Genomic DNA, 26,378 nt, shown 5'->3' on the forward strand with positions numbered 1-26,378 from the left:
GTTAAAGTGTGGGATTCAATGTGCTCAGTTTGGAACCTCCATCACTCTCAGATCTTTCTTCTGGAGCCAGCCCAGCCAGGCTCACCTAAGGTAGAAAGAAGGTTGGGCATTGTATGGCCAGATGTTGAAAGTAGTATAGAATAGTGACAAGAGCCTGAAGGCAGAAAGCCCTAAGTTTGACATATGTTTCTCCCAGATAATCTTGGCCATGTTACTTCTCCTCAGTTTTGTCATCTGCAAAATGGAGATAAAAAATGCCTACATCACAGTTATGTTGAGGATTAAATGGGATTCTGTATTGTTAAAGTAATCAAACAAGGAGCCCATTACTCTGAGATGGCTCTAATACTTTGTATGGAAGCCTACATAAGCAAACCAAAACCTAAGCCAGAAGCAATGTACTGGAATCCTGGAAAATGAAACTTAAGAACAATCAGACACAAACACCAACTTGGCTTTCCCAAATATGGCAACCACTTAAGTTATAGCCAATCAAATCATATCCTTGCTTTGCTTCCACCTCTTCTCTGTAAGAACCTCTCCCTGGGCTCCATTTGGTGGAATTCTAACCAACTTCAGTTTGATGCTACTCAATTTGATTCAATATTTGCCCAAGTTAACTCCTGAAATTTTTAATGTACCTCAGTTTTATCTGTCAACAGTATACTATCCAGTTCTACTAATGTTAAAAAAGGAAAGTGTAGTATTTTTTGTAACATAATGTCTTTCTTTTGTCTAGTCAGTCACATGAATGAGCTTCCAGAGACTGTTGAGATCTTTACTTCTTTTTCTTTAAAGCATTTCAACCCATACAAAGTCCATGATGTAGGAAAGGTTTGGAGGTAGCTTTTCTACTCTCTAGACATTGTCCCTAGAGCTTAGCCCCTCATGTGGGGCTGTGAACCTCATGGCAGTGCCATGGTCAGCAGAGAGCCTTCTTCTGGACCTACTGCTTCATACTTTATTCCTCCCTCAAAGACCCTCAGACCATATTGGGTTTATCCCAACACAAGCTATAAGCATGGTTTATCAGGGATTCTGCCTTGTTCCTTTCTGTATGGGGAAGGAACTTTGGAACGTGAATGGGAAGGTAGGGGAGGGAGAGAGAAGAAGCCCTTTCCAAAGTTAGGTCTTAGAAGTGGTGCCTTTTCAATAAAGACTATGTAAAAAGATGTTAGAGGAAGCAGACTAAAAGCATGCCAGAAAGACTTTCAGAGAAATAGTTAAAGGTGGGTATATTTTAATGAACCCACTCCCCTATCATCTTACAGTCCCCTCTCCCCACCCTCCACCTCCACAGCCTAATCCTCCTGGTGTTAAACTTGGCTGTGCTTCTGGATGGCGTTTGGAGGATCTAAAAGATAATGAGACCTTCACTCTGTGTAAGTTTGCCTCCGACCTGCAAGCGTTTTCCTTTCTTTCGCACCTTTGTGAGTTCTTATTTTCTCACTTTATCTTCATCTTAACTTGGTGGCCCTACTAAAGGAAAATGGGGGGGAGGGCACATATGTAAAGCAGGTAGCACAGGGACTAGTCGGAAGATAAGTACTCAATAGTTGACTGTTGATAGAGCTGGTGGTCGTTTATCACCTGTACATGGTACTGAGAGATGGGGGCCAGTGTTCATATGGATGTTTCCATTTGCCTCATAGTGTGGCGGCCAGATTAACGGCGGGGACATTGCCGTGTTTGCATCACGTGCTGGCCATGGTGTTTGCTGGCATCCACCCTGCTTCATATGCACTGTCTGCAACGAGCTTCTGGTGGATTTGATCTACTTCTACCAGGATGGAAAGATATATTGTGGCAGGCACCATGCGGAGTGCCTGAAACCACGCTGTGCAGCCTGTGACGAGGTCAGTGCACTATCCTTGGGTCTTGCAGCCCTGCCCCTCAGCCCTCTGTTGCATAACCAACATATCATTTAGTGGCTTCCTACACAGAAGAAAACCACAGGCCACTTCACCTTCTTATATTAACCCTTTCCAGAGAGAAGCCCGCCCCTTCCTGATTGTTAGCATGTCACAGGGTATGGCTGGCTTTACTGAACACGGCAGTGTCATGGGCATTCGGTGGAAAGGCAGTTAGTTTCTGTAGCTGAGGAAACTCCTTGGCATTGGTCAGTTCAGAACGCTTAAAGGAAAATAAAAAAGAAAAGAAAAGAAAACAAACAAACCAGCATTGTGCAGCTTTAGACTTCAGCCCAAATCCCAGGGAGTTATCATCAGTAACTATGTCCCACTTATATCATAATTAGTTCTGTTTTCTTAGCTTCACTGGGACAGATTAGTTTGAGAAGAGAACTGGTAATATTATTTAATTTTCCCACAATTTACCAAAGCTCTGGTAAGGATTCAGGAGGCAGAGGGTTACTCCATTTGGATGCCTCTGCTCCATACTCTTAAGAGGAACTTGAATTTGCTACCCAAAATAAGAAAGCAGACAGGAGCCCAAGGCCCAGACCTGGTGCTTTCTCCCACCAGAAGCACAGCCAGGTATGAACTGTAAACTGGAAGAACAGAAAACCTGGTTTAGCTTTAAAAGTTTGGAGCTTATAGCTCAATAAAAACATTTTTAATGGTTTAGAGCAAAAAGGAGAATGTACTAAAGCTAACCACTTTTATGGGAATTATTTGGGGAAAGATCTTGGACAGGGTTTTCGTCCTGCACAGAGTAGAGTTTTGGTTCTACCTGACCTAAAAACAAAAATGTGGGACTATATAAACAACACTTCATTTTTTTGCCAGAGTTCATGTGGGTGTTTCTTCCTTATAAAATGCCTATGAAAGACGCAATCTTCTAGAAGGAAGTCACTCAACCTTAACTAATTTGGATTCTTATGCTAATGGTAATGTTCCAGAGAGACCCTCTAGACAAGTAGTTGGATAACAGATTTCAGGTCCAGCTCTGTAATTCTAGGCAGCAACTTTACCTTCATGCCTCAGTTTCCACATCTGAAAATGAGTGCTCATGATACAACATTGTTATTTAATGGCAAGGAGAATATGATGATTTAAGTGCTTTGAAATTATTGTTTATTGAGATATAATTCACATAAGGTTTGACCTTTTAAGGTATATATATTCAGTGATTTTTAATATATTCACAGAGTTATGCACTCATCACTACCTAATCCCTGATCATTTGCATCACCCTCAAAAGAAACTCTTACCTTTTAGCAGAAACTTCCCTTTTCCCCCTTTGCCCAGCCCCTGGCAACCACTAATCTAGTCTCAGTCTCTATAGATTTACATATTCTGGACATTTCATATAAATGGAATAATGAAATATGTGACCTTTGCATCTGGCTTCTTTCACTCAGCATGATATGTTCAAGGTTAATACATGTTGTTGCATATATCAGTACTTTATTTCTTTCCATGGCTGAATAATATACAATTGTATGTATCTATCACATTTTATTTAACCATTTTTCAATTGATGGACATTTAAGTTTTTTCTACTTTTTAACTATTATGAATGATGCTGCTACAAACATTCATATACAAGTTTTTGGGTGAACATATATTTTTAGTTCTCTTGAGTGTATACCTAGGAGTGGAATTGCTGGATGATATGAAAATTCTGTTTAATTTTTTGAAGGAATCCCAACTTCCTTCCACAACAGCTACACTATTTTTTAAGTGTATTTTATGGATTATGTTGTTACAGTAGTCCCAATTTTTTTCCCTTTGCTCCCTTCCTCCCAGTACCCCTCTTCCCTCCAGCAATCCCACCCCACTTAGTTCATGTCCATGGGTCGTGCATATAAATTCTTTGGCTTCACTCTTTCCTATACTATTTTTAACTTCTCCCGTCTATTTTGTACCAACCAATTATGCTTCTTAATCCCTGCACCATTTTCCTATTTCTCCCCCTTCCACCTCCAGCTTATACCCCTCCAAATCATCCCCATACCTATGCTTAGTTGGATTTTGTTTTTATTTTTTAGATTCAGTTGTTGATAGTTGTGAGTTTGTTGTCATTTTAATGTTCATAATTTTGATCTTCTTTTTCTTAAGTCCCTTTGACATTTCATATAAAAATGGCTTGGTGATGATGAACTTCTTTAGCTTTACCTGGCTGGGAAGCACTTCATCTGCCCTTCCATTATAAGTGATAGCTTTGCTGGATAGAGGAATCTTGGGTCCTTGCTTTTCATCACATTAAATACTTCTTGCCAGTCCCTACTTGTCTCCAAAGTTTCTTTTGAGAAATTAGCTGATAGTCTTATAGGCACCCCTTTGTAGGTAACTCTCTGTTTTTCTCTTGCCGCTCTTAAAATTCTCTCTTTATCTTTAACCTTTGGTATTTTAATGATGATATGTCTTGGTGTGGTCCTCATTGGGGCTAGCTTGTTTGAGACTCTCTGTGCTTCCTGGACTTATATGCCTATTTCCTTTGCTAGATTTGGGGAGTTTTTCTTCATTATTTTTTCACATAAGCTTTCAATTTCTTGCTCTTCCTTTTCTCCTTCTGGCACCTCCATGATTCAAATGTTGGGATGTTTAAAGTTTTCCCAGAGGTTCCTAAGCCTCTCCTCATTTTTTTCAGTTGTTGTTTCCTCATTCTGTACTGGTTGACTGCTCTTTTCTTCCTTATGTTTCAAATCATTGATTTGAACCCCAGTTTCCATTCCCTTTACCATCAGTTTTCTGTGGATTTTCCTTTGTTTCATTTAGCATAGCCTTCACTTCTTGCCTTATGCATCTGTTGTACTCGAGGGTATCTGTCAAGCCTGTGAGCATCTTTATCACCAGTGTTTTGAACTCTGCATATGTTACGTTGTCTATCTCCTTATTTGTTAGGTTGGCTATCCCCTTGTCACTTAGCTCTCCCACTGGAACCTTGTTTCATTCCCTCTTTTGGGCCATACTTCTCTGTCTCCTCATCTTGACAGGCTCCTCTGTTTGTTTGCCTCTGTGTCTTAGGCAGAGCTGTCACACCTGTTACACTGTAAGGGGTGGAGCCTTAGGTATTCATCAGTACAGGGCAGCCTGCTTCACCATGTTGCGGCACTGTATGTGGGGGAGGGGTCTGAGAGGGAACAATGCTGCTTGTTCAGCACTGGCCCCTTTTCCAGGCACTTCTCCCACTTCCATATGGGACTGGTGATTCTCTAGCTATTGCCCTGGCCGTCATTCCCAGAGTGGGTCTGTGGACATTCTAGGACTGTGAAGGCCCTTTACACAAGCAGACTCTACTGAGAGACCATCAGTTTCTTCCTCAGCCCCAACCCCCACTGGTTTGCTCAGTCAGAAGCAATGGGGCTTTATTTTCCCCAGCACTGGAACTGTGACCTGCGATGTCTGGTCTGGGGCTGGAAGCACTCCCCAGGTGTCCCTCCCTAGTTTTTAAAAAGTCTGACTGTGCTTTATGCCAGCCTGCCACTGCCGCCGCTGCTGCCGCCACCACACCACGTTCTATCCTCCCCGACTCCGCCCCTCCTACCTGTCTGGATGAGCATTTCTTCTTTATATCTTTGTTTGTTGGACTTCCATGCAGCTCAGTTTTCTGGAACTTCTGGTTTTCTCTAGTTTTGAGGTAGTTGTATTCCTTCTTAGTTGTGGAGGGAGACCCAGCATGTCTGTCTAGGCCTCCATCTTGGCTGGAAGTCCAGCTACACCATTTTATATTCCCACAATAAATGAAGATTCCAGTTTCTCCACATTCTCCTTAACACTTCTCGACTGTCTTTTTGACTAGTCATGTTAGTCAGTGAAAAGTGGTTTTGATTTGCACATCCTTAATGGCTAATAATATTGAGCATCTTTTCACGTGTTTATTGGCTGTTTGTATATTTTTCTTTTTTGAAGAAATATCTATTCAAATCCTTGGCCCATTTCTTCAGTTGGGTGATTTTTCTTTTCATAGTGGAATTTTAACTGTTGTTTATATATTCTGGGTACTAGTTCCTTATCAGACACTTGAGGTGCAAGTATATTCTTCCATTCTGTGATAATATTTTCACTTTCTTGATGGAATGCAAAAGTGTTTAATTTGTATGAAGTCCAATTTATTTATTTATTTCTTCTGTTGCTTATCCTTTTCGTGTGTCATATCAAAGAAACCATTGCCTAGCCCAAGGTCATGAAAATTTACACCTGTGTTTTTTCTTCATAGCATTTTATAGTTTTTGGCTCTTTAAGTCGTTGATCCCCTTTGAGTTCCTTTAATGTATGGTGTGAGATAGGTGTTCTGATTCATTCTTTTGCATCTGGCCATCCAGTTGTCTCAGCACCATTCATTGAAGAGACTTTTCTTTTCTCATTGAATGTCCTTGACACTCTTGTTGATAATCGATTGGCCATAAATGTTTGGGTTTATTTCTGTACTTTCAATTCCCATCTGTTGATTTAGATGTCTAGTATTATACCTGTACCACACTACCTTGATTACTGTAGCTTATAGTAAGCTTCTAAATCTATGCTTTTAAATTTTATTTTTTATTATTTTTTTAATGTGTTTTATTGCTTATAATATTACATTTGTCCCAATTTCCCTTCCCTCTGCTGCCCTCCACCTTGTGGTCCCCCTCCCTCCAGTTGTCCCCCACTTTTAGACCATGTCCATTAGTTGTGCATATAGTTCTTCTCAACCTCTCTCTGTCTATTCCATTCCCTCCTACCATGATCCTTAATTCCTATATCATCTCCCTCCCTCTCCCCATTCCCCCTCCCTGTTGACCTCCCCCCAATATGTTCCCCGTACCTATAGTTCTTTTTCCACTCTCGTTGCCTGTTTAGTTCACCTTTGTTTCAATTCCCTAGCTTCTGTTGTTTCTTGTGATGCAGTTTTCATTTTAGATTTCATAGTTTTGATCCTCCTTTTTCTAAACCAGTCCCTTTAACATCTCATATAACAGTGGTTTGGATCTAATGAACTCTTTCAGTTTTATTTTGTCCTGGAAACACTTTCTCTGCCCTTCTATTCTGAATGACAATTTCGCTGGATAGAGTATTCGTGGTTGTAGGTTTTGGATTTTCATTACTTTGAATATTTCTTGCCAGTCCCTTCTTGCCTGCAGGGTCTCCCTTGAGAAGTCAGCTGATAGTCTAATTGGGACCCCTTTGTACATGATTCTTTTCTTCTCTCTTGCTGCTTTTAAGATTCTCTCTTTATCTTTAATTTTTGACATTTTGATTATAATGTGTCTTGGAGTGGTTCTCCGTGGGTCCAGTTTTTTTGGAACTCTCTGTGCTTCCTGGACCTGTAAATCTATTTCCTTCCCCAAGTTTGGGAAGTTCTCCTTTATTATATTTTCACTCAATTTTTCAAGTTCTAGTTCGTCTTCTTCACTCTCTGGCAAGCCAGTGATTCTTATGTTGGGCCTTTTATAGCTGTCCCAGAGGTTTCTGATCCTCTCATCGTTGCTTCCCGTTCCTTCTCTATATTCTGGTTTGTTGAGATGAACTCTGGATTTTTTTTCCTCACAATCTGTCTCGTATGTGGTTTTGTTGCTTTCGTTATGAGTGTTTTTCGCTTCTTTCTCATCTTTTTCCAGATCTTTTGTGAATTCTGTAAGCCACCTGATAACAATGGCCCTGAACTGAGCCTCTGACAGGTTTCTTATTTGTTCATCTGTCAGATTCCTCATCTGTTGCCTGGTGAGTTGTGCCACCGGGATTTCTATAGTTGTCTGCCTCATTTTGACAGATGCGTTTTATTTTCTTGGGCCAGCTATAGGGGGCTGTGCCTGTGTACTCGTCACGACCCAGCGACCGGCGCCGTTCCGCAACCTTTCTCGCTGCACTGTGGTGCTTTGTCGTCACAACCCAGCGACAGGCGCCTGTCCACAACCTATTTCGCAGCCCCGTGGCGCTTTCTTTGGGGGCGGGGGTCCAAGATGGATTCACACAGTTATTCCGCTAGGAGACCGGGATCCGTCCACCCACCCCCCTGGGCCTCACTGTTCAAGGCGATGTGGTGGCTGCTTTCCCCAGCGTTGGGGTTGCAAGCTGCCGGTGGTTCGACTGCAGCCGGGATTGTTCTCCCTGCCGCTGGGATTGTTCTCCCTGCCGCTGTCCGTGGTGCGACCGCAAACAGCACCGCCCCCTTTCTCTCGTCCTACCTGCCCAAAGGGCGCCGCTGGTTTATAACTTCATACATTGGGCTTCCGTGTAGCTTTATTTTCTGGAATTTCTAGTTATCTTTTGTTTTGAAGTAGTTGTAATCCTCTTTAGTTGTAGAGGGAGACCGAGCGTGTCCGTCTAAGCCTCCATCTTGGCCGGAAGCCTATGCTTTTAAATTTTAAATACTCTCTACTAAAGGTCAAACACACAAATGCTTCTGAGGGCTAGCCAATAGTGTACATGATGGTGGCTCATGTAAGGCAATAGTGAGTGGTGAAGAGTATGACAAAATTGGAGAACTCACCACCCATCTGAGAGCAGCAGCCTCTCCTCAGCTTGACTACTGTGGCCACACAGAAATGTATACTGAGTGTTGCCAAATATATATTTGAAAGAGAAACCAGGATTACAGGTGTTTATATGACATTTCCCATTTTTTAAAAAATTGTATATAGGCCAAATAAAACAGATATGTGTGTTCAAAATGCCCATGAGCTGTCGGTTTTTTGTCCTCCTTTATATTCTTCATAGTAGAACATTCTTTCTCTTATTAAAATGTGGTGAAATAAGTTACTGGCCAGGCCAGAAACCATGTTTAATTGTACTTTAGGCAAATCCAAATGTGGGAGCTGATTTAGATATAAAATAAACATATACATATCAAATTTCATTTAATAATTTGTGGGTGGGACCTGCTTTCCCACCCTTCTAGTGTGGGGCCCCTAGCTTTTCTCATTTAAAGAGCATTCTCATGGCTGGTCCCTAACCATCTGGCTTTCCATCTCCAGATCATCTTTGCTGACGAATGCACTGAAGCTGAGGGGCGACACTGGCACATGAAACACTTTTGCTGCTTTGAGTGTGAGACAGTGCTGGGCGGCCAGCGCTACATCATGAAGGAGGGAAGACCCTACTGTTGCCACTGCTTCGAGTCCTTGTATGCAGAATATTGTGACACCTGTGCCCAGCACATAGGTGAGGCAATGCTTGGGGCTTAGCTTGGTCCTACTGGAACTGGACTCCAATTGTGTCTGGTGTAGTTGTAATCTCTTTGATTGCAAATGATAGAAACCCAACTCATACTAGCTCAAGTGAAAAAGGGAATGTCTTGGCCTATATTACTAGAAAGGCCAAGGAGTGTTGGCTTCCGGTAGGAATATACCAAGGGTTCAAACAAAGTCTGTTTTATTTTTTCTTGTGTCTCAGTTCAGCTTGTCTTCTATTAGCATCATTTGAGAGCAAGCTATCTTCACATGGTGGTCAAGATGACCCTCCAATTATACAGCCTTAGCACTTGTATTCTATGAAGGAGTGGGGTTCTGTCTCTTCCAGTATCCAGGTTCTCTATATAGGAACCCCATAGGCCCTGGTTTGGTCATATATTCTGCACTGGAAACAAGAGAATAAGGGATTCCTATTGGTCTTCCTGAGTCATAGACCCACCTCCAGTGTGGGGCTGTGTTATATACAGACCCAATACCAAGGGGACAGGGAGAGTTCTCAGAAGGAAAATATAAACAAATGTCTTCCACTGCCTCCCTGGAAAAATTCAGGGGTGAACAGGGAGGAACTGAAGCAGTACTCTTGGTAGGAAGGGATAGTCAACAAAACCAAATGGTTTCTGGAAAGCATGTCTTTAAAATAAACTTAACCCAGCCAAACACAAAGCAAGAGAACCTTAAATAGCTCATAAGATATAAACTCCCCAAATAAGTCGCAGATCTAAGATGGTGAAAATTATTTTCCCTTTGCAAATACTAACCAGTTTTTTCAACCCTCCAACACTGTTCCTGATCATGCTACATCTGTGGCTTCTTCATTCAACATGCCTATTCTGGCACCTTGAGAATGAGCCACCCTTTTAAAAGGAAAAATAGTTGGCAGTAATGAATGTCTGTGAGACCATCAGCCTGGTCTTCCTGTGTTTTGTGCAATCCCAAAAAATGTGTTCAGAAGCTGCCAGCTTCTTACCTATAGGGGGTAGATATAGAGATGGTTTGGGAGCCCATTTTGACCCACTTCAAAGATCTTTTCAGGAATAAAAAGAAGTGGCTTTGTTTCCCTGGTTTATCAGAAGTGATGTAGTCAAATGGAAAGTTAGCTAGCAATTGGAGGATTTTGTGTATTAATAAAAATCACAGCTTTGTGGACAAGGCACCTACACACGCTCCATGGTCCTTTGCTGTTGAACCTCCATCCCAAACTACCTGCTTCTGTGAGGCCTTTCCAGGCTGGAGGCCTTACAAGGCCCAAGGTTAAACATTGCTATGCCTACCTTTGTCCAGCAATATCCCCTTCTGTGGCCTTGAGCGATGCATGAATTCCATTTCCCCAACCCTTGAACACTTCACTCTCTCACAACCTGATGCCTAAACCAAAAATCCAGCAGCTTTCATTCTCACAAGGTCAAAACAGTCAAAGAGAGAAGCTTCATTTTGTTGTAAGAGTTGGACAGGTGCCTGGACTGTGAGGAAGGGCAGGGGTGGACACTGTCAGGAAGGCAGTGTGCCTTACCTACCCCACACTGCTCGCTGTGGATGCTGGGTCTGCAAGTAGGTGCTTACTCGAATGAGAGGGGCTGAGTGTACAGAAAACTTATAATAATGATACCCCCTTCTCATTAGTATTTCTATTTCTTTTGTACCTTTCCATTGAGACTGCAAAGCCTCTCCAGAAACTGCCACTTAGAATTTTTGCTTAGCGGTGTGGAAGAGAGAAAATTTGACTCTTAACCACAGCATGTACACTTCAGAAGGCTCCTGTTTTCTTCTTTCTTGCTTCCTCTAGCAATTTGAGAACAGTGATTGGTATTCCTTCTCCTTTCCTCTTAAATCCATAAAGAAGCACCTATGTTTTACCAGAAAACAGGACCTCTGTGGCCTGCAGAATGATCACTGCTGAAGTTCAAATGCTGCCCCCCTTTTTTTTGGCTCTAATCCACTTTTCAGTAAAACATAATTTCCTTCAACAGTGAAAGGGTGTGCTCTGTGTATCATACGTACCACAGTCTCTGGCTGCTTTGCTCTGACTATATTCTACAAATATTCCATATTTATATAGTTGCTCAGAGCAGACTCTGCATTAGGCAGCTGTTGCTAGGGCAACAGTAATTTTGCCTGTGCACAGCAAACAGTCCTATAAACAGACAGTGGCTTGTAGCAGCAGTAGACACATCTACCCTCAGAGAAGTACTTAAAGAGCTTAGAGAGGGGGGTGGGGGGAGTGGGGAGAACATTTAGATGTGGACCAGCAGAGCCTTTTTCCAGATGTTTAGAGTTCAGGAGCAGTTCAGAGCACCATCTGACGTCGCTGATGTTTATCAGGGACCATGTTCTGCTGCCTTCCGAGCCACTTGGTAACATCCCTCCTCCTCTACTCCCCACAGAGCCCAGCAGGCTAGGAGGCCTCTGGCCCCAAAACTAGGCCCCTGCTGAGTATCTGTGTATCTGAGCTTGTTTCCTTGTAGAAGCACCGAGAAGCAGCCCAGCTGAAGAACCTGGAGAAAGACAGGCCATAGTGCCTGAGACAAAGACTGGGGAGGCTGCACTGCTGGGGACCTGTGTGAGTAGGAGCTCACAGTAAAGACCCAGGACAGCTGGGATGTCAGCAGGAGCTCCCTGGAGGAGAGGAGAGAGGGAGAATGGAGGAAAGACCAAGCCAGCCTCAGTGTTCTCTCCTGGTCTGCATCCAGGCAGCAGCAAAAAGGGAGACAGGCATTAACTCCTAATAAAAACACAAGAAGAGCAGTCAGAATAGTTACAGGAACAGGCCCGACCATTATCTGCATATTAACTCAATTTATCCTCACAACAACCCTGTGGAGTAAGTACCACAATTATCCCTATTTCACTGTGGAGGAGACCAAGGCACAGAGATGAAGCCGCTTGCCCCGGGTCACACAGCCAGATAGCGGCAGAATCAAGATTTGAACCCAAGCTAATGGGCTTCAGCATCTTTACAATCAGCCGGAATGGCATGGCAGGGAGCTGGGATTTGAACCTGTGTTGGTCTGAGTCATGAAGCCTCACTCTCAACTGCTATAGAGTTCTGCCTCTGGGTGCTGCACACCCCTGCTTCCTGCCAGGAACCTGAGAGGAAGTGTGCAAGGAGCCACAGCTATAGGTCCACTGTCTCTAGCCCGCTCCAACCAGTTCTCACTCCTGCTGGAAATACTGTGCTGAATGAAAGTGAGTTGATTCAGTGTCCCTTTCCCCTTGGGGTGGCCTTCGTGGCTGCTCCTGTCCCTCTAAAAATCTCCTCTTACACGGTGGAATTTTACTGTGCTGTAAAAAAGAAATTTTTACCCTTTGCGAAAGTATGGATGGACCTTCAGAACATTATGCTAAGTGAAATAAGCCAGTCATAGAAAGACAAATACCATATGATTTCACTCATATGTGGACTCGAATGAACAAACTGAACAAGCAAAACAGAGACAGATTCATAGGTGGAGAGCAGATGACAGCTAGTGGGAGGTGGGAGTTAGGGAGTGGAGGGGTTGAGCAAAGAGCAAAAAGGACTCATGGACATGGACAACAGTGTGGTGATTGCTGGCGGGGAGGGTGCTAAAAGAGGACTAAATGTTAATGGAAAAAAATACAATAAAGATTAAATAAATAAATAAATAAATAAATAAATAAATAAATAAATCCTCGTCTTCCCTGAAGAAAAAATTCATTCTTAGTCCCTAGAGCCTGACTCCTAATGTCTCTCAACCCTGGGCTCCAGGGATGGAAAGATAAGTAGGGGAAACACAGACTGGGCCATGAGAGGCTGCTCTGCTGTTTGCCTTTGTTCTTGCCCCTATCTTTTTCTCTCTGTTTTTTGTTCACTGCCTCTCTGGACAGGTCTCTGAAAGTTATTCCTGGAAATAACTTTCCAGGACTCAGGATTCTCAATGACTAAAGGTGAAGGATCATGTTGGTACTGCCTTTCAGGAAAGATTTTCATCGGCAGATACCAGGAGCCCTGCACAGGTCCCCTTCCCTCCCACAGTAATTGTGGGAAGGCATTCTTAGCAGGCTGTGCCCATAGGATGGGGCCCCAATAGCTCCTGCCTTTCATTCTGCCAGTTTAAAAACTGCTATCAAAAGAGAGCCTCCCTGCATCACTATCTTAGCAATGGTCCCAGGTAACTCTTCTTGGCCTGGTGCAGGTCATATGCCCACACCTGAACCCGTCACTGGCCTGGGAGATGCGTTTTTTTTTTTACTGTCCAATGCTGGGTCCAGGTGTAGCTTAAGCCTCGCCCAAAGCTCCTGGGCCAGGGGTGGCAGAGAGATGGTACCCTTCTGAGAGATTAAGTCCCATAACTAGAAGGCAGAAGGGACCCTGAGAAGCAAATGCAGCGGGGTCTGTTGGAGCTTCTCTCATACAGGTGTAATGAGAGTAGATAAACCATGCAGAGCCTTGGCATGGGATGAAATGTGTTTCTCCCCTTTCCTGAAGAAGTTAAGTAAAGGACGTGGATACTTATGAAGGGGCAATGTATTTGACAAACCATATCCAACCTTTTGCTCAACCAAGAACTGAAATCCATGTTTTTTTTTCTTTTCCACTGAGCTACAGTGATTATCCTTTGAATGGGATATACTGGTGGTAGGACTCAGTTCTTCCATCTATTCAACATATGAAGAGTCCCTACAATGCAGCAGGCCATGTTCCTGGGGATGCCAAAGAAACTCAATGACCTTGTCCTCATAGAGCTTCACTTTTAGTGGGAGAGAACTAATCAACAGGATACACATACTCATATATAGCAGTCCAATGTCCAGTGATATTAATGCTATAAATAAAAATGCAACAGGTGTGGATGGAGAATGATGGGGTGTTAGTAGGATGGATGGGACAACTTCTCAAAAGAGTTGACTTTTGAGCAGACCCCTAAGTAGAGTGAAGGAGGCAATATCAATGTCATGGTGAGGAGCAAGACTTCCTGGGCACAGATCTCATCTGTGATTTCCAGCTGTTTTACATTAGGCAAGTTATTTAACCCCTGTGCCACTGTTTTCTCATTTGAAAAATGGAAATAATATAAGGAACCTCCCTCGTACAGTGGAGGGGTTAAGTGACTTTACATATATGCAAAGTATTTTTTGATACATTGGTATCATTATTGCTATTTGTCTGAAGGAGTGTGTCCCAGGCAGAAGGATTCATGGGCAGGCGATTTTGATCTAGTTTCTCTACTTAGAGCAAATGAGTTAAGAATGAGCTGACTAGTACAGCAAGGAGGTGCTCATAATAGGACACAAATATCATTTCCTTGGGGGCTCGATCACTGATGTAATGACATTGTATTCTGCTACACCTGGAACCCTAAGCCACACCAGCAGACTGTATGTTTCACAATGTAATACAATAATCTGAGCAGTCCGTCAGCCTCTTCCATGTGTCTTCTTTCCTTAGGGATTGACCAAGGCCAAATGACCTATGATGGCCAGCACTGGCATGCCACTGAGACCTGCTTCTGCTGTGCTCACTGCAAGAAATCCCTCCTTGGGCGGCCATTTCTTCCAAAACAAGGTCAGATATTCTGCTCACGGGCCTGCAGTGCTGGGGAGGACCCCAACGGCTCGGACTCATCTGACTCAGCCTTCCAGAACGCCAGGGCCAAGGAGTCCCGGCGCAGCGCCAAAATCGGCAAGAACAAGGGCAAGACAGAGGAGCCTGTACTGAACCAGCACAGCCAGCTGCAGGTGGGTTCCAATCGGCTGTCCACTGACGTGGATCCCCTGTCACTGCAGATGGACCTGCTCAGCCTGGCCAGCCAGACACCCAGCCTCAACCGGGACCCCATCTGGAGGAGCCGGGATGAGCCCTACCATTACGGAAACAAGATGGAGCAGAACCAGCCCCAGAGTCCCCTGCAGCTACTCAGCCAGTGCAATATCAGAACTTCCTATAGCCCAGGAGGGCAAGGCTCTGGGGCCCAGCCTGACATGTGGGCCAAGCACTTCAGCAACCCCAAAAGGAGCTCGTCCTTAGCCCTGAAGGGACATGGTGGGAGTTTCATCAAGGAATGCCGAGAGGACTACTACCCAGGCAGGCTGAGATCCCAGGAGAGCTACAGCGATATGTCCAGTCAGAGCTTTAGTGAAACTCGAGGCAGCATCCAAGTCCCCAAATATGAGGAAGAGGAGCAAGGGGGCATATCCACTCAGCAGTGTCGTACTCATCATCCACTCAGTTCCCTGAAATACACTGAGGATATGACGCCCACAGAGCAGACCCCTCGGGGCTCCATGGAATCTCTGGCCCTGTCTAATGCAACCGGTAGGTTCTGTCCATCCAGTAGTCAGACAATGTGGGGTGGTATTGGGTGACCTGATGCTGAGCCTCAGGGTTTTCATGTTGTTCCTGCCACATGCCCTCCAACAGGTCACTGGGGAAGGTGCACCCAAGCACCAGATGGCTTCTTTGATTGGATTCCCTATATGCAGAGCCTGAGGCAGTCATTTAGATACCTGTGAAGTGTTGAGGAATTGCTTCCAGGACGGAGTAGGGGGAGGAGCCAAGTTAAGGATGCAGTCTGGACAGAAGCGCAGCTTCAGCCCAACCCTACAAGGGGCTCTGGAAGATGTTACCCTACACAGTTGGTTCTCTCTTGTGAAAAATGGGCTGATGTTTGGCACCATCATTCAGTCAATCATTGTCTTTGGGCTGCTGGTGAGCAACTGGGGGACAAGGCGGTGGATATGGAGATGGGGCAAGGCAGCTCCTGTCAGCCAAAGGCAATGTTCAGGAGAAGGGGGCAGCTGTGAGCCGGAGGCAATGCTCACAAAGCCAGGTGCTGCCTGGGGCACCAACGCATCTATACCTTCCAAAGCTGTTCCGAGCCCCAGTATCTCATTAGGAAGCTGGTCTTAATATGCAGATAAAGACAAAGGAGAGAAATAATTAGAATCTGATGTCCACCCTCTCCAGTCAAGTTGTCTAGCTGATTTGTGTGCATATGAAGACATAGATGTTCTCTAGGACGGCACTACTCAAAGAGTCTTCTGAGGATCAGGGCTGGCTTCAGTCCCCAGTGAGATGACTATTGAATGGACAATGTTTAGGGACTCTTAGAGCAATTGGACAATAGCCAAGTGCATGTTTGTTTGGGTCCATTTATTTGTCCAGGTACAGAATAGCGATGGTGTTGTAGAACCCATGGGTGAGTGGTATGCGGCATTGCTAAGGATCAGGAAGGCACATATCAGCCCACAATGGATTAAAAATAAACTGATCCTTCACCAAGGATAGCTTCCGAATACTGCTCTAAGATGCACTAAGTGTATCTGCCCCTCATGACTGGACCCCTGAAGAGGGAGGCCACCTCTACCCCGTACAACAGGAATCCCATAGTCAAATGTGTCTGGGTGGAGATTGTGATAAAGTAGTGCCTGTCAGGCCCATTTGGAGGGGACAGCCATTCTCACCTCCAGCTGCTTGTTGCCACTTACAGGGTTATTCATTAACCGTGTGCCAAACATTGTTCTAAGCACTTTATACATATTAATTCAGTTAAATCATCACAAGCTTATGAAAGAGGAAGACTATAAAATTCCCATATCATAGTTGAAGCAACTGAAGCACAGAGACTGAAAAACATGACCCAGCTTTTAAAGGGTGGAGGAGGGATCTGAACCTATGCATATGACCCCAAAGCAATGCTCTTAATCACACCAGGCTACAACCTAATATGAATCCATGTTGTCAGATCTCCCACTTGTTTCAGACAAGTTTAAGAAATCTCTGTAAACTCTAACAAGCAGAACATGCCTCTGAGTTGCAGGATGTCTATACAGTGTGTTTTTAACTATCATCCCCCTCAAATACTTTCACATGTGTTCTCATTGTGGTATAGGACAAACACCAGAAATCCTTTATCCCCATGTTTCAGATGAAAATAAAATGAGGCCTTGGTGACTAAGCACCTTGTCTAGCAATTAGTGCAGAGTGATGACTCTCTGGCTTCCAGCCCAGTTTGCACTATTCTCGAAAGATTTATGCACTATAATTATTTAAGAGGCCAGGAAATAAATAATTCAGCCTCTGAAACGGTTTCTCAAAGCTAGACCACCTGCATTAGAATCATTGGCTGCTTGATTCAAACATAGGCTCCAGGGCCTCCCCCAAGATCCCCTGCCTCAGGCCCGATAGAGGTGGGGCCCAGGAACCTGCATTTCAACCACCTCCCTGCAAGTGCTGTCTGAGAACTGTTGTTACTGGGTTTTATCTTCTGATTTTTTGTTTTTTGTTTTTTGTTATGTACTCACAGTGTGACTTATGAAGAAATTAGGATATCTGGGGGTTGGGGAATGTTGGAAAGGCCACGTGGGTACATTTGAAGAACATATAGTCTCTGATCTTAAACAGGAGGCAGGGACTTTATCCTCATGATTTTCTATGGCTCCTTGGGCAAAGCAACTAACGCCCCTCCGCCTCTGAGATTTTTGGAAAGCAGTGTGAGTCATGTCTGATATAGCTGAGAACAATTCCTCAGAGCAGCACTGTCCAATGTGGACACTAGCCACATGTGACTGTTGAAATTTGAATTAATGAAATTAGAATTTCAGGCCATCAGCTGCACTTGCCACATTTTAAGTGCTTAAAAGCAATGAACTGAATTTCAAATTTTGTTTATTTTTAATCAATTTAAGTTTCAATAGCAACATGTACCTAGCAGCTACCCTGCTGTATAGCACAGATGAGGGAAGTGAGCTGTTAGGATGGGCCTGATATTAACCCCATCCTTAGTCTCTTTGGAAGTTCTCACAGGAGTGCTGGTTTTCCAGATTCTCAATTAACTGATGGTTTGGAGAACCAGTTATGGAGTCACTCCCTAGCTTGAAGTTAAGCGCTCATCCTCTAGGAGTTATGTAACCTTGAATAAATCACTTCAATTCTGTTAGGTTTCATTTCTTCATCCAAGAAATGTTGTTGGGTTTTTGTGAGAATTAAATGAGAATGCATTTAAACTTGTTAATATAGCTCTTGACACATATGGCCCTCTAAAGTTACCTGATACTTTTTATTATTATTATTTTTCTCTCATCTAAAGCATACTGGTGCATAATTATGGCCTCCAGGAATGTTTTAACTACTGACATCTCCTGGCATTCCCCAGCTGTGCAGGTTTGCATTTATGTTCAGGTTTGCAAATGCTCCCATGGGCTATCTTCTTCTTGACCAGCCTGAGAAAAGAACATGAGAAACAGAGAAGTAAAGAAATCCGTTCTGCGTTCCTCTGTTTCCATGGACCTGTGGGACACAAGAGCATAGAAGAAAGATTGTAGTTAATATTCGAAACACTGTTTTTTGCCATTTGTCACTGGAACAGACCCTAAAAAGCCTTTCACATCCAACACCTCACAGAGCATATGCCAAGGACACGGTGTTGACTAGACTTGGGAAGTCCATCTTTTCCTGCCGACCCTCACTGTTGCATTTAAATTTTGCTAGAAAACTCAAGTCATCTTTTGAGAAGGTAGTGTTCTGAACTGTCTGTGTATCTTTAAATCCTAGAATCTCAGTCTATGAGTAACAGACACGTGTCACAAAAGGCTTAGTCAAAGCACCTTGATCCTTTGGTGAAAGCTAGATTTCAGGATAATGGATTTTTCCCTCCATGGTCAACAACTTATTGAATAAGTCTGTAGTGTTTAATTTGGCATGAAGCACAAACTTTTTGTGGACACCATTTTTCTTAGAACAGATCCACAAAAACAGATCGCCCCAGTGGCTTGCCAGCCTCAGATGTGTGCTGCAGCACCTCCCAATTTGGTTAGAACTGGGAGTGTACCGTCCCTCCTTGGAAAACATAGTCCATCCCTTATACTCACGGGGAGTGAGTCAGCCATGCACAGTCACCATGTACACAAGCACCATGTGGAGCCTTGCACAAACTCTTTACCCTACCATTCCCTAAATGCAACTGTAGAGCAGCTAGCAGCCTGGATGATCACAGTATTCAAAATAGCAATAACAAGAACATCAACAACAACTACTATGATTGAGTGTTTATCACGCATTAGGTAGAGTTCTAAGCACCTTATGTGAACTAAGTCACAACATCCCCGTGAGGCAGACAGAGTTGTTAGGCCCATTTTACAGGTGACTTAAGTGAGACACAGGCCACAAAGGTGGGAAGTGGAGCAGAAGGATTCAAACATGGATATTCCAGCCCTAGACCTTGTGCCCTTAGCCATGATACCATAGCAGAGGTAAATGATGATGGTGACAATGACTGATGATAATCGTAATAGACCACTGACCATGACCTGACATGCTAATGACTTCGTGTATGACATCACTTGAAACCCTCCCAACAATCCTGTGAGATAAGTCAGATGAGTACACTGAAGTTCAAAGAAACTGTTACCTCCCATGGTCACCACTCTAGTATATATCCTCACAGGAAAGGTCATAATTGCAATCAGGAGAGTTGCACCATGACTTGATCTGAAGGGACAAGGACTCATTTTCCTGCAGCAGCCAGTTTGTTGATCTGTCTGTGTGGCTCTGGCAGGGATAGAGGGAAGCTTGAGAGCACAAGTGTTAAGTGAGAGCTGAACAGTAGGAAGCAAAGCTGGCAATCCCTGATGATGTACCCAGGTCAGAGACAGGAAAGACAAAGGAGACAAGTACCAGTCCATGGGCTGGCCCCAGGCAGGGGCCACTGATGGAGAGGAGACTAAGACCGTAGTGCAAGGTAGCATTAGGGTTCAAGTCACAAACTGGGGCCAGGTGTATAGTAAACTTGGAATTGGGACCAGTTGCTGTATGCAGAGGCCACACCACAGGAAAGTTGGAGACTTTCAGCTGATCCCTGGAGAAGGGCCCTGATGTGGAATGATGAGGATGGGAATGTGGCTATTCCTTAAGAATAGGAGTGGTAAGGAGTGGTTGGGTCAGGGAGAGCTGGCACCTGTAAGAACAGAATGCAGGCATGGATAGGAATGAGGGAAAGAGAAAGATGGTTTCTGTTCATTCATTCATTCATTCAGCCAGTCAGCGAATGTGACTTGAGTGCCTACTCTGTGAGTAACAGCAGAATGAATGAGTTAGAAATTAGACTTTCCAGTTTAACATCTATGTAACCTTGGACAACTAGCTTATCTATTCTGTGACTCGGTGTCCTCATCTTTGAAATGGAATGACAACAGTTCCTTGTAGGTTTGTTGTGGAAATTAAAAGAGTTAACCCATATAAAGAATTTAGGACACTGCCTAATACTCTCTAAGTGTTCAAGGAATATTAGCTGTTATTACTATAAGTTGATGCCACAGCCTGTGCAAAGTACTGTGGGTACAGTGCTGAGCCAAAGTACACATGGGTCTTGCCCTCCTGTACCTCATAGTCTGGTGGAGGTTAATAGAGAGTAACAATCTAATTGTATAATATAAAATTGCATCTGTGGTAAATGTGGGGCTAGGAGGACATACAAAGAGGGATATGGCTGAGTCAGGAAGGTCAGATATGACATCCTGAAAAAGTGATGCTTAAGGGATAAGGGAAGGAGCATTTCAGACAGCAAGAGCAGGATATGCAAAGGTCCCGTGGTAGCAAGTATAAAGAAGTGAAAGAGGATCCCATGGCTAATTGGAGCCCAGAGAGCAATAGACCGGGAAGAACAGCAGGTGGAGAAGCATTCAGGATATTTCTAGTGTTTGAGGTTTTTCACAATGGGAAGCCCTTGAAGTTTTAGCCTGAACAGGGAGGGGAAGTAGCATGATCAGATTTGCTTTCTTAAAAGATGGCTTCATCTGCCATGTGAGGTGTTGATTGGAAGAGGGCAAATGCCGATACAGGGAGACCCATTAGGAGGCCGTTCAAGACTGTGCAACTCACAGAAAAGGTGAAGATGGCAGTGTCCAAGGTGTTAACAGAGCAAAAGCTGAAATAAGAATCCTCTTATTTCGAGAGGAAATTCACAGAGGTTTCCAGTGTCCCTGGGGGAAGAATCCTGGGAGAAAAGAGAAGATGAATCTGAAAACATAGAAATGGATAAAAGTTTGCCTACTCTGTGATTTTTTGACCCAGGCCAGTATCCACTGAAAGTACATGTGTCATTGACTTGGATATGCAGAGACACAGCAGGAACAGAAGTCTGAAAGGGCCTGATGCCAACTTGGAACAGTGTTGCATTGTTGTGGCTGGTCCACACCTTTAACACACGTCACCTACATCCCTTGACAAGGGAAACTTGGTTGTGCAACACCCATTGAGATGCACTGATTTCTAGGGGTTGGGGGAGTTTTCCGCATTGCTGGCAAAGCGGAAAAGAATGAGAAAACAGCAGTGTAGGGATCTGGACCAGCTCACTTCACCAAGAATGTCTGAAATGGCTTTTAATCCTTGTAATGCAGAACATTTCTATATTTAATTGGGGTCAGGAACATTTCTCCTATTCTACTGCATAACTTGGATAACCATCCTCTAACTTAATTTCTTTCTTTAAACTGTTGGTTGAAGCCTCCTAGCTAACTAGCTCCCAGTACTTGAGTGGCCACATCTCCAACCTTCTTGTTCACTCCCTCCACTGGCAAAGGTGTGCAGCCCTGTCTGGTTTTACATATTTGAGAACCTCCCATTCACCTTGAGTCCTGTCAGTTGGCGCGAGGGCCAGCCTGGGAACTACTTTGCAAATGCATAAGTATTGTCTTTGTCCACTGGAGTTACAGAACTCTTGTTGGCAAGTGTCAGAATCCCAACTCCAACTTGCGCAAACAAATATGATATTTTGTAAATCAAGTAACTATAAAGTTCCCAGATTTTTGGTTCCAGGCCCAGCTGGTGCAGGCAAGGTCACCAGGACTGATGTCTTCAGGACTCAGCTTCTTGCTTCCTCCATGCAGGCTTCATTCTCAGAGAGGCTCTTCCCAGAGACAGCAGAAGTGGCTCTCCACAGGTCGCGGCTGACATTCCTTAGTGTGAGTGTGAACGGGAACCGCTCTTTCTTAACAGTGTCACCAAGAGTCTCAGAATAAAATCACATTTGCCTGACTTGGGTCACCTAACAATGGTTAAACTAACTTTGGCAGGAGTGGGGGGCTTGGAATGTTGCTCTTGTTGGCCAGGCCTCAGTCACATGCCCATCCTGGGAACCAAGCAGTGGGGTCAAGGCCAAAACAATCGCAGGGATTGAGAATGGAGAAGTGGGGGGAGAGGGGGTATTTCTCAAAGGGAAACCAAGGTATTATCTTCAAAGGAAGAGGGATTGTGCTGCAAGGAGGTAAAAACCACACATCTACTACTGAACTGTAGGTATTCCACCCATCTCTGGCTGACTCCCAGGACCAATTTCTTCCTCCAGAAGCCCCAGCATTTGAACTTGACATCAAGCATACACTATGTATGTTAGGCATGGATTTCTGGTCTTTGGGGCATGTTTCTGTGGTGACTTTAATGGAGGGATTTCAGGACAGCAAGGAGGTGTTTTGGAGGGTCAGGTTGGATAAATCCCAACTGTCTCCAGTCAGTGTTGAGGATGTGAATGAGGAATACCTTCTGACTGGTCCCACAGGGTAACTTCCTCTGTGTCCTCAAGGAAGCTGTGCCCTTTTGTGGCATTTCATGGCTCTGAGCCAGGCTCATGGAGCCAGAGTTTACAGCAGAGTGAAAATCATGGGAGAAGCTATTTGACAGTCATTTCTCTCCCTGAGTTCATTTCCTGGTGTGTGGGGAAGCAGAAGACACTCTCAGAACCAGGTGGGAGAGACAGAATACAGTGCATAGACAAGACGGAGTCCAACCCAGGTGGCTGTGCACTCCTGTCACTTGCCATGGTCTTGCTGACATTTTCTGGGTCTGGGGAAATTTTTCCAGTGTCCTGGTTTTTATTAGTCATTCGGGAGGCTTATTTATAACCTCCTTGGGCATGAGCAGTCATCTGTACCCAGAGTAAGTAACCATGGTTGCTGACAGAAGAGAAAAGATTGCTGATTTTATTCATTCTATTACTGAAAAGGCAACACTGGGAAAATGGGTCCAAGGTGGAGGCTGGTGGGTCATGGGCTCTTTAGACTGGTGAAAGATTATATAAAGTAGATTTTTAAAGAATGTATGTAAATTACTCTTAGAACCTTTGAATTTGGAGATCTTAAAAAAGGAAATGAGAGCACTCTTGACCACCTGAGAATGGCTTTGAAACTCGGGTTTTTATGAATTTTTAAAGAACATTGGCAGTTGGGAAAATGTAGAAGAGAAAAATTGAGAGAAAAGATGGAGGTAGGGAAAAACATATCCAAACTCTCACCACTTAACTAGTGTTAATATTTTGGTGTATTTTCAAGTTTTATTCTCTATATCCTGGCTAAAAAAAAAAAAAGTCTGCATTGTAAACATACTGAATATTTTCTCTCCTGAATTTCTTCATTTACATTCTATCATCAGCTTCTTTTCATAGCTTTTGTAACCATCATTTTAATGACTGCTATAATATTATTCAGTTGAATAGAAGTTACCACAGCTCTTGAACTGAACATTTAGGCAGTTTCCAAATTGATTTGTGTTTAAATCTTGATTTCCTTTGACTTCATCAACAAAATGTCATCTTTTTACTCTCTCTTTCCTTATAAACATAATCAAACCTTCTAAATATTTTGGCTCAGTGGCTATCAGGTCCTTGACCATCTCAACTTGGCCTTTTTGAAGATATCTTTAGCATCTCCTCCACAAAGTGTCCTGGTGGCATGTGAGGTCTGTCAGCGGTTTTCTGATAACCAGCACCTGTCTTAACCACCCCTCTTCAATCCACACATGAAATGTCTTGCAGAGCCCTGGAAAATTTATGATTAAAACCCCACATTCTAGTACGAGCCATCTGGAGCCAGCTTTTAGAGTGTATTTCTCCATGTAACCAGTCAACCTTCCACTCTATCAATTAGAATAATCCAAGGACCACCTACATTGTATTCATCTGGGATCCTTGTCAACAATGCAGATTCTTGGGTCCTGTCCCAGATTTACAAACAGAATCTCTCAGGTCTGAGACCTGGGAATTAGCATTCTAACAAGTGCCACCAGAGAACTCTTTAGCCCACTACTTCTAAGGACCACTGAGTAAGAGAAAGCTAAGGTCCTCACCTTATTTCCTGAGTGGTTACCATACTTAGCATCTCATCTATGGTTAGAACTTTCACGTCTCCTTGCTCTGAGTCCAGGCTCCTATTTAGACTAAAGAAAAATTAGATTATGCTTGTTCTGAAAAGCTCTGAAGATGTCCCTGATACCAAATAGCTCTTGGTATAGTAAATAGCATCTTATTGAGTTAAAAGCACTTTATCTGAAATATATGGTTGGTGTATTCCTTAGTCACATAGTATGGATTAAATATGAAAAAGGGTAATACTTGTCAAGTAGTTTTGGTATTGTCACTGTATGCATTAAAGAAAGTGGATAGCAAAACCCTTTAATCTTTAAATAGGGCGTATGTCAGTTCTGAATCAATGTAAAAATTAAAAGGCATGAAACCGAAGTTTCATAAGAATTTGAGGTTGGTTGGTGGGCTGCTTGTTTAATCCAGAATAATTTTCACCAGCTCTCAACTTTTTACCATCATTGCCTTGAGCACACAGGTAGCTGATTGTGTGTGTGTGTGTGTGTGTGCGCGAGCGCACACAAGCATGTGTGTTTTCCTAGCCCTGTTCCAGGCGTCTTCCAGCCTGCCCTTCCCAGATCAAAACCAGACCATGACACATTTCTGGGAGGAAGCTATCACAAATCAGCCTGTGCCAACAGGCAGGACACCATCTAGAAGATAAAGTCTTTGTCTTACAAAAAAGAAAAATTATTAAGAGCCTAGTGTTTTCTTTGCTATAAAAAGTTAAACAGCTTAAAAATGTCATGCTGAATTCCCCATCCACTTAGCTAAAGTGGGCACACCTCCCGCATTCTTTTTCTCTGTTCCAGAAAATAACCTTTTTAAATACTCAGCTACCCAGGGACTTGGTGTTCCAGTTTGCAGATTATCCAGCTCCTGTCTTCTTTTTTCTCTCATTTTTTTCATGCATAAGGAACAGGGGCAAAAATGAGTTCATTTTGCTCCTTACACAAAGGAGTAGAAACTGTCCTGTGCATTTCTGTTTTCTGGGCCTTTTCTTGAAGCAAATCCTTGATTAAGCTGTGGGCAGTCTAAGGGATTCCTGCTTCTTGGATTCAATTGTCCTGCACAGTCAGATCTGTCTCCTTGAGGCTGTTATCAGTCCAAGGACACCTGACATATTTTTGCTGAGTGTCCCTAGCAGTGATTCTATACTACCTAACAGTGAGCAGTCTGGATCTTGCCAGGGTTTCTCATCCCAGCAGGAGTAGACTTCCTAATGACTGCCTTTCAGATCAGAAGTGCTGGTTTTAAAAGGCAGAAAAATCCATTTCAGGGTTTACTTGTGTCTTTTCCTTGAGAGCAGATTGAGCTCAGAGCTGGAAGGGAGAGGAGAGAAGAACAGCCTAGAATAACTCATCCTTTTTATTTCTTTCTTTACATCTGGATACTGGGCTTTAGGTAGAAAGGTCAGTGTGCACCTCACTTTACCTAAGATGCATACTCATTCACAAACCTTCCCAATGTGAGTGGGGTGGTCTAGATCAGTTGATCTCAACAGGGGTGAGGCAGAGTGGGAGGGATGGTGATTTTGCCACCAAGGGGACATCTGGCAATGTTTAAAGACACTTTGGGTTGTCACCACTTAGGGTGCAGGATGATATTGACTTCTGGGGGGTGGAGGTCAGGGATGCTGCTAAACCTTCCCTCCAAGCAAGGACTTGACATCCTCATAAGCCAGCAGTGCCAAGGTTGAGAACAGGGTTGAGAACTGGAGAGCATCAGTCCCCATTGAAGACATTCTAAACCATATCAGAGGAGGGCATGGTGTCATGTGAAGGGCCTGCCTGGTGGAGCATTTCAGGAGCCCCCCTCTGCAGCTGAAAGACTTAACTTCTAGATCTGACCTTAGCTGTAGCACACACTGGGGTTTAGTGTTTAAGGGTCAAACTGATCTGGTTGAAATCTCACCACCTCTCTAGCAGTTGGCTTAAATCTCTCAGGCCCTCAGCTTCCTTGAGAGTAAATGTAAAGTCTGCCACATGGAGCTCTTGTGAAACATGAGGTAATGTGCAGAAAGCACTTAATTGCATGTCTGGCACTTGGTAAACTCAGTATTTGAGAGGTATTATTAGGTACCCCAAAATGCTTACCCCCTGCCACCTTCTTTCTAATTCTGCCTCAGGCCGTTCCTCACTTACCAGGGAAAAGGAAGATTGAATGGAATGCAAAAATCATCATGATAGACAGGGATGGGCAGGAGAGTGCTGGAACCA

At 43.7% G+C, this 26,378-nt stretch overlaps 1 protein-coding gene across 1 annotated transcript in view; it reads left to right on the forward strand.

Moving 5' to 3' along the window:
- Positions 1 to 26,378, forward strand: part of PRICKLE2 (prickle planar cell polarity protein 2) — a 97,564-nt gene that overhangs the window by 41,806 nt on the left and 29,380 nt on the right. Inside the window, exons 4-6 of the mRNA XM_090283885.1 lie at positions 1,653 to 1,856; positions 8,861 to 9,047; positions 14,481 to 15,347. Of these exons, the coding sequence (XP_090140011.1) occupies positions 1,653 to 1,856; positions 8,861 to 9,047; positions 14,481 to 15,347 (1,258 nt within the window). The remainder of the gene's footprint in view (positions 1 to 1,652; positions 1,857 to 8,860; positions 9,048 to 14,480; positions 15,348 to 26,378) is intronic.

This window comes from Furipterus horrens, unplaced genomic scaffold (assembly GCF_987537825.1).
Source record: "Furipterus horrens unplaced genomic scaffold, mFurHor1.1.pri manual_scaffold_7, whole genome shotgun sequence".
Lineage (NCBI taxonomy): Eukaryota > Metazoa > Chordata > Mammalia > Chiroptera > Furipteridae > Furipterus > Furipterus horrens.